At 44.3% G+C, this 8,196-nt stretch overlaps 1 protein-coding gene across 3 annotated transcripts; it reads left to right on the top strand.

The window, feature by feature from the left end:
• Positions 1-360: 360 nt before the first annotated feature.
• On the top strand, positions 361-7,727 carry CD59 (CD59 molecule (CD59 blood group)). 3 transcript variants are annotated; one of them, XM_053979763.1, is made up of 4 exons: positions 1,372-1,479; positions 3,714-3,786; positions 4,522-4,623; positions 6,088-7,727. In XM_053979763.1, exons 2-4 carry the CDS (start codon positions 3,723-3,725, stop codon positions 6,279-6,281), a joined length of 360 nt encoding a protein of 119 aa, XP_053835738.1. In that variant the 5' UTR covers positions 1,372-1,479; positions 3,714-3,722; the 3' UTR covers positions 6,282-7,727. The 3 variants fall into 3 exon arrangements, with proteins under 3 accessions (XP_053835737.1, XP_053835738.1, XP_053835736.1); XM_053979761.1 differs by lacking the exon at positions 1,372-1,479 and adding an exon at positions 1,826-1,961; XM_053979762.1 differs by lacking the exon at positions 6,088-7,727 and having other exon boundaries at positions 361-1,479; positions 4,485-4,608.
• The last annotated feature ends 469 nt before the right edge of the window (positions 7,728-8,196 follow it).

Here is an 8,196-nt window from a genome sequence, read left to right as displayed (position 1 = left end):
CGACTGCATCAGAGAGGGAAAAACAAGTGGTGTGCCAGCCAGTGAAATAAAAAAACCCAACTGAAAGTTGCTGTGCAAGTTATTCTAGTGTTCTGGTGCTGGTGTTATTTTTTTCTGTCATTGTTTAATTTCTCAAAATTTATGCAAAGAATTTAAGGTGCAAAATTCAGGTCAAGTTTGAAATACCATTTATCTGTGATGATACAGATAAACAGTGCTCTGTTGGAGGAACTCCTGCGAGATCTTGGGAAAGGAAAACAGGTAAATGTTCAGCTGTGGCTGAAGTTCCTTGTTCCCTGTTCCTGAGCTAAGTGAATTAATATGGGAATTTTTTTCTGTCACATTAATTGAGGGAATTCTCATTTAATAAGCTACATCCAATAATGCACAAGCATCTTACTCTTACATCCCTTTTTTATTTATGGCTTAAACAGAGGTAAAATCTTTTAGACAGAAAATAATATACTGAGCTGACTGATAACACACCAAGAGAATCTGATGTAAGTTCTGAGTGATTTAGGATTTGCTTTAGGTTTAGTAAATAAATAGGCAGTTTAGGTGGGACAAAAAATAAATCTAAGAATCCTTTTTAAATATAACTGGTAGTTTTACAGGTATTTCATATTGTCCTTAAGTCAGCACTGAACCCTTTTTTTTCTTTTCTAGATAGCATGGATCTAAGTATTAGTAAAATACTTTTGGGGTCCTCATTTCTATTGCTGTTCAATGTTTTCCTGGGTTGTGAATGTTTAAATCTAGATTCAGGAACCTCTGGAGGAAGGTGCCACTTTCCACTCCTGGTTTTTCCTTTGTGTGTTCTAAAACCTTTCAGTGTTTTCCTTTATCTATTAATTCATACCATGAGGTATCTGGGGAGACCTTAGAGCACCTTCCAGTACCTAAAGGGCCTCCAAGAAAGCTGGAGAAGGACCTTGGACAAGGGCCTGGAGTGACAGGGCAAAGGGGAATGGCATGTAAGTGACAGAGGGTGGATTTAGATGGGATATCAGGAAGAAATTATTTAATCAGAGCACGGTGAGGCCCTGACACAAGTTTCCCAGAGAAGCTGTGGCTGCCCCATCCTTGAAATGCTCAAGGCCAGGTTGGATGGAGCTTGGAGCAACCTGGGATAGTGGAAGGTGTCCCTGTCCATGGCAGGAACGAATGGTATTGAAGTTCCCTTCCAACCCCAAAGTGGCAATGGCCGCAGGCATGGCCACATGACGCGTGAGGAAGGGTGGCACACACGTCCCTGCAAGCGTTCCTGGAAGCCTTCCCGGCCGGTGGGAGCAGAGAGCACCCACGAACCTCTCGCCGCCCGGCCCGAGGCAGCGCTTCTCCCGCCTTGGCTCCGTCAGCGGCTCCCGGCCGCCGCCCCGCCCCGCCCCGCCCCGGAGGCGGCACCGCCGGGAGAGGCAGCACCGGCTGAGGCAGCGTCGCATCGCCGCTCGCCGCACACGGCCGATTTGCCCGAGGAAGGTGAGCGGGACAAGCCCGGAGCAGCGGCGGCAGCGCCGTGAGCTCGGCGAGGCCAAGCGGTGGCCGCGGGGGGAAGCGCGCAGGTCCCCGCTGCGGGGCAGAGAAGGGGGCAGAAAGCGGGGAGAAAGGCGGCTTTTCCCGGGAGCCGCGAGGAGCGTTTGGGTGGAACTGCGTGCTCGGCCCGGGGCAGATGCGCTCCGGCCGCGGCCGTGCCCTGAGTCACGGCGGCCGCACCGCAGTGCGCTGCGCTGCGCTGCGCGGGCCGGGCGCGGGGCCGAGGGACGGAGCGGCCGCGCACGGCGGTGGAACGCGGCCAGGAGGCGCCGGCACCTGCCCCGCCGCGTCCGGACACGGCGCGGGGCGAGCCGCTCCCCGCGGGGATGCGGCTCGTGGTCCCCTTCCCCTGTCCTTTCCCCATTCCTCCCCATGCTGGCTTCTGCGATGACAGCAGCAGCGGGTCTTGCCCGCCTGCCTCCTCCCAGGTGGGACTGCAGAGAAATTCTGTTTCACAACCGGGCACTGAGCCTTCCGCGCTGTAGCAGCTGCTGTTTCTTGTCATTGAGATGGGTCGGATGCTTGACTGATACGACTAATTTAGAAAATTCAGTTTAGGAGGTGTTTTCCCCTTTAATTTCTTCTAAGTCACATTGTGAATTGCTGTTTATGTATTTAGTAATTGTTTTTCAAAGGTCGGAATTTCCTGATGTCAGGAAATTGAAAACAACTGTTTTCCCAAAAGTAGATGCATTGAATTACTACTGTTTTTCTGGCTCTGATGATTTTTATTCATCTGCCTTATATTTATGCTGGTCATTACTTGGTGTTGCTAAAAGGCAAAAAGCTGTTTTTGTCTGCTGACACATGAGTGACTGAGGATGCCTGGAAGATGGAAAAATTCCCAGGGTGGTTTTGTTTGCTGTCCAGAAGGGCTCTTGCTGTAACCACCAGAATTTACAGCGCTCCTGTAGATCCACATTATTGTGGGACAAGCCTCTGGCCTTGAAGGGCTTCTTGCAAAGTTGTTTACCCCAGAAAATAAGCTCATCTTGCACATTATGGTTTTGTTTTTCATAGTTTCCCCCCAGCTCAACAGTAAGTCACACAGAGAGGAGAAAAAAGAGAGCAGATTGTTTTTTTTAGTCATTGGATGGGGTTTCTTAAGGTTCTTTTGGATAAGTTTGGGTTTTTTGTTTGATGAGGTTTGGCGTTTTTTTTGTCAGTAGAAAAATTAACTAGACTTAAGGTTGAAAAGTATTTAAATACTTTTTTGCTGTGAACCCATCTTGTCAAGTCCACAGTCACTGTCCTGGGAGGAAAAAGCTCTATCCTAACATGGATAAGGTCTGCCATGCTAAAATCTTATAGTTGCAGGCAGAATTAAGAGTAGTGACAATTTCACTACAGTTTTATCAGATATAAAACTTGTTTTCTGAATGCCTTTAATATTTTGGAACTTTGAATGCCACTTGGACTTTAAAGACAAACATAAATCATGTCCTCCTAGCACAAGTGTGGTCCCTCTCTCCCTACTGTGTCTGCTTGATGCCTCCTCAGAATATCCCACTCTGCAGTAGCAGAGGTTTTTCAGTAGGAGCTGTGATTGTAGTTCAGAGTCTGTGTGCAGAAATCTGTCTGAGAACTCCTGCTTTGGAGCTGCCTATGTTTAAAAAATTCCTGACCTTCCCATTGCACTGCTGCCTACAGATTGCAGCAGCCATGGAGACCTGAGCCACTGCTGCAGGCACTTGGTGAGTTATTGCCTGTGTCAGTCCCTCAGTGAGAGGAGAAATTTTGGGAAAGGAGAGGCAAAAGCTCCTGCAGAGCAGCCAAACCTATTGCAACCCCTTAAGAGAGGAGAAAGGAGAGCAGTCTGGCTCCAGGGTTACTGGGGAATTACTGAAAGAGAAAAAGCATTTGAGACCATGCTTTTTGTTAGGTGCATTTGTAGCTGTGAGAAATTGGGAGGCCTGTTGAATGGTGTAATCAGAGAGAAGAGAGGAGACCCATCTGAGCCTGTCAGGGCTCAAATATTAGTTCTGAGAATTAAAATCCTGTTCTCAGAATAAAAATCCTTCCTTGGAAAGTGCAGTTATTTTCTCTCTTGTGTTTCCCTGCTTTTCCTGGATAGTGCTTTCAGTTTTATACTGACGCAAGTCTTGAAACCTTGGTTCATCACTGGGCACTTTGCTCTTAAATAAATAAACTTGTAATATCTCTGTATGCCATCTAATTAGGGAAGAAGCATGACCAAGATGAACTGCATCCTGCTGAGTGCCTGCATTGTTCTGATTACTTTCTGTGGCTCTGGTGAGTAGAAGAGAGGGACTTTGGTTTAATGTTATGGCAGAGGTTGGGAAAATCATGGACGAAAACGCCAGAGGGAGTAAAAACAGCAAGAAAGGCCTGGATTATTTAGTACCACTGTGGGGAATGTCAACAACCATCGAAGCAGGGCTCGGTTTCTGTTCTCATTGTCTTGGGTCAAGACAATCAGAATAGGAGATGCTCAGGAGAGAGAACTGGGGGCAGGATGTGGTGCTGCTTAACACAACAGAAAATTGGTATTTTGCTGCTAGAGAATGGGATTCCTCTTGTGTGAATTGGAAGCTAGTGTGTAGTATGAGAGAGAAAGGAGATAGAATTTTAAAAATGGATAGAATAAAGCTCAGCTGCAAGTATCTGTCATTGCCTGGAAAAGGCACTCTTGAAGAGCAGATAAAAGGAGCAAACGAATATCTTGTTCTGCAGGCAGATAATGGTGTTTTTAAAAGTGACATAAATACATGCTTCAAGATGTGCCTATCAAAATTGCCAGCCGCAACTGGTGCACTGACATAAGCTTGTCAATTTTAACTGAAGTCTTGAGTTTAACAATTTTAGCTGAAGTCTTGAGCTTAACAACCAGGCATATGTTTTGTGACAATTAGATGCAGATAAGTGATTCTTCTTTTTTTTTTTTTTTTTTTTCCTTTTCCTTTTTAATGCTGCTGCTGCTGTCTCAGTAGTTTATTACTCAGTGAAGATAAACCCTTGTTGTCTTAGGTTATACCTTAAGATGTTACCACTGTGACAACAGCCCTACCCTGTGCAGGACCAACAGCACCTGCTTAACGACTGAAGACACTTGCTTGCAGTTAAAATTTGGTATGTACAGTGTCCCACAGACCTAAAATAAACCCACTTGGATCAGCTTTCATTGCCTGGACACCTCTAATCTGGCCCTAGTGTACACATCTCAGCCTCACTCAAAAGGAACTTGCAAATACTCTAGAAGGTCATGCTTATATCCAAGCAATAATGTAATGATTTAGATATGTGAGTTGTAGCTGTACAAGATTTAAAAAATAAGCAAACAAACAAACAAAAACCCACACAAGGGAGCTGGAAAAAATAAAGACAGCATTGAATTTCAAATACAAGTTGTTACTCTATGAAAACAGATAAAGGATGCATAGCCCACAAAATAAAGCTGCAGATGAATGGTTCGGTAGTTTATGAATTGGCACTATTAAAATAAATTCTCTTTTCCTGAGGGAGAAGTGATTTGTGTCTCAGGATGGACATCTTTAACTAGATCAGGTTGCTCAGAGTCTGGCCTTGAATGTTTCCAGGGATGGGACATCCACCACCCCTCTGGACAATCTGTGGCAGTGTTTTACCACCCTTATCGACTCTTCCAGCTCTGTCTTCTGCACACTGATCACTGAGAGTGAAGTCAAGCACTTGTCAAGTGCTGGCCCAGGCTGCTCAGGGCAGTGCTGGAGTCCCCGTGCTTGGAGGGATTTAAAGGCCATGTGGATGTGGCACCTGGGGACATGGGATAGTGGAGGGCTTGGCAGTGCTGGGTTAAAGAGTGGGCTTGATGATCTCAGAAGAGGTCTTGTTCAGCCTAAATGGTTCTGTGAATGCAGGCTGAGCTGGCTGATGATGCCAGGTATCACTCAAGCTTCACCCTGTATTTCTTAGTGGGTAAACTGGATACACAGTGCTGAATTCCTAGTGAAAGCAAATTTGGAAACTTCTAAACACTTGAACTTAAAACAGGAAGTACGTGACTGTGGCAAAAACAAAACTGTAGGTCTGATGCTGGGGGCACGAATGGTCCGTGAACTACAGGACACAAGACTTTAGAAAAAATGTTCCTTCTGGGGAGGGTGAGAGGCCAAGCCCAGTGATCTGTCCCTGAAATTTCAGGTCAAATTCTCATTCCCAGTTTGCTTTGAAATTGGGGGTACATTTTATACCTTATTAGCCACTGCTGTGCAGAGTGTTGTGGGTGGGGCTGTGGTCAGACCTTCCACTCTTTGTACAGAATATTTCTTGGTAGGAAGTTTGTGCTGTGTTTGTGCAGCATTTCTGGGGCTGAAGAACCAGACCATGCAGCTTCTGCCTCCCTCCACTGTCCCCCGATGCCATGGCAACACAGACCACAAGGCCTCCATGCAATTTCTGTGTTTACACCATGGGCCCTGTCACAGATTGAGCTTTGCCTTCTCCTCACTGTTTTATTCTCTTAACAGTGGCAGTCTAAGCACTGCTTTCTCTGTACCAAAACCAGTGTTACTGTCAACGCTCTCTTAATCTGTTTAATTTTCTTTTGTTCCGTAGGTAAATTGAGAACTTTCTCCTGCTGGAAGGCATCCCAGTGCAGTGTGAATGAAATTGCCGATTCCTTCCTGTTGGATAATTTTGAATTCTTTTGCTGCCAACATGACCTGTGCAATGAGAGTGCAATTACTGGAGTTAACAAAGCAGCCTTCAGTATTGCTTCTCTAATGGCCATGTTATGGATGCTCCTGTAATAATCCTGATTTGTAAGCTGTCCTTTCAAGATGAAGTTACACAAAACCATTAACTCTTTTCTATATAGCGTATTTTCAGCTCCTGTCCATAGGCAGAAAAATTCCTGTGTAATTTTGTTTCCCAAGGTTCTGTTTGTTAAATCACTGCCTCCATTCATGGGAAGGAGATGTGTGTTGTTACCAGTTATTGGGTGTTTTGATCTGTCCCCCTGCTCATGGGGAAGGTCAACTCTTGTGAAGTCATCTTATCACAGTTATCACAGTCATCTAATCACAGTTATCTTGTGGAGAACCTGGGCAAACTCCAGTGGGTGATGTGAAAGAGAAGAACACTACAGCTTTTCTGCTGGAAACTAATTTTTTTCCTGTCCCATAAACTGTCATTATTTTTGGTTGGCACTTCTGTGGGTTTTGATTTGTTTTGCTTTGGATACTCCTTGTCACAAACCAAGCAGTGGATTTGCCCTCAACACTAGAAGTGTTGGATCATAAGTGTACCTTGCTGCAGTCTTTGTGATAAATATGGAAATATTCAGTTTCAAGTCATGTAAACATTTTGTTCCCATCACTGTACCTTTTTTTTTTTCTACAAGCCAATGATATAACCTTGTCAAGTGCTGTTATTTTGGGAGAAAGCATCTACATTTCTTAAACCAAAACCAAAATATTGCTATAAGTGAGAAACACTTATCTTTTTTTTTTTTTTTTAATATATATATTTCTGTGAGCATGTAGACAATATGTGGTAGCTTCTTTTTGGATTTTCCTCATATATATCCATGCTTAGGATTTTAAGTGAGCATGTGCTTTGCACTGAGTATTTATTGGTATACTGAATATCAATTATAAAATGCTAAGGAGATGAAATGGCACATGTAGGTTACTTCCCCACTTAGTTAGCTTTTGGGTTTTGTTTGAAAACAGCGACATGTAAACTTAACCCTTCAAGCTTCCACCTAAGAGTATTAAAATCCTGCAGAACTTTCTTTCCATAAATGCCAATGCACAGTATAGGTGTGTATTTATATAGCATGAGTAATACCTGCTCCATCTGTAGGTGTGAGAGGTCAAATTCTGAAATACTTACATTGCTCTGCTCCATGGTGGAGACAGACCTTGGGACATCTCTGGCACCTGGGTACCCTCTCAGTCAGGTGAGATGCCAGATCTTCCTTTTTCTTCTGGAGCTGCTGGCATATCCTTGCCAGAGTTGTGTCCATTGCCAATGGGATATCCTCTTCCTGAGGACCCTTACTTGTGCTCGTGACACCAGTGATACCAGTTCACCAGTCACAACTGGGTGTTGTTCCAAATCCCTGATGTAATCCACAATATACCTTTTGGTTGAGCTTATTGTAGCTATGAAAGTGTCATGGGATCTCTCCCATCACTCTAAATACAGAAGTCGTCCTGTCTTTGATAAATAAAAATGTCAAAAAAGAAGAACGTGGAGTGTGTGGTGATTTATTGGTATTTACAGCTGGATAGAACTCCAGTTGTTTCCATGGGAGGTGGTTGTTTCCATGGATGCTCCAGAAGCATCCATGCTTCCCATCCAGAGACTCAGAAGGTTCCAAGTAGACTTCTCTCCTTCCTTATTTTTATTTCCCACCTGATTTAAAAACAGACACTGGAAGACAGCAATTTCTGCACAATGACTTTTTCCATTGCTGCAGCACCATTTGTCAGGCTCATTTCTGGTGAAAAAGTATTAAAGCACTGACTCAAATTGGGGGAGGTTTGTAGCTGAGAGCTATCTTGTTGGACAAGGTGATAGATTCCTTATACTTAAATCATCCTGATGGCAGCATTTTTTCTCTATTATATTGTCAATGTCTCTTTTTTGATGGTGGTACTTTTAAACTTGTTTCGTTGCTGTATGGCCTGCATAAAATGTTCTCCTTTTTTGTGTAAG

This window comes from Vidua macroura, chromosome 6 (genome assembly GCF_024509145.1).
Source record: "Vidua macroura isolate BioBank_ID:100142 chromosome 6, ASM2450914v1, whole genome shotgun sequence".
In the NCBI taxonomy this organism is placed as follows: Eukaryota; Metazoa; Chordata; class Aves; order Passeriformes; family Viduidae; genus Vidua; species Vidua macroura.
Note: the sequence above shows the minus strand (reverse complement) of the source record. Positions and strands in the feature narration are given on the sequence as shown.

What these genes read in the sequence shown, in the direction of transcription:
- CD59 (XM_053979761.1), top strand. Translation starts at nt 1,860, where the DNA reads ATGCGGCTCGTGGTCCCCTTCCCCTGTCCTTTCCCCATTCCTCCCCAT. An exon ending in GCCCGCCTGCCTCCTCCCAG is followed by an intron (nt 1,962 to 3,713) that starts GTGGGACTGCAG and finishes CCATCTAATTAG; the next exon opens with GGAAGAAGCATGACCAAGAT. An exon ending in GATTACTTTCTGTGGCTCTG is followed by an intron (nt 3,787 to 4,521) that starts GTGAGTAGAAGA and finishes TTGTTGTCTTAG; the next exon opens with GTTATACCTTAAGATGTTAC.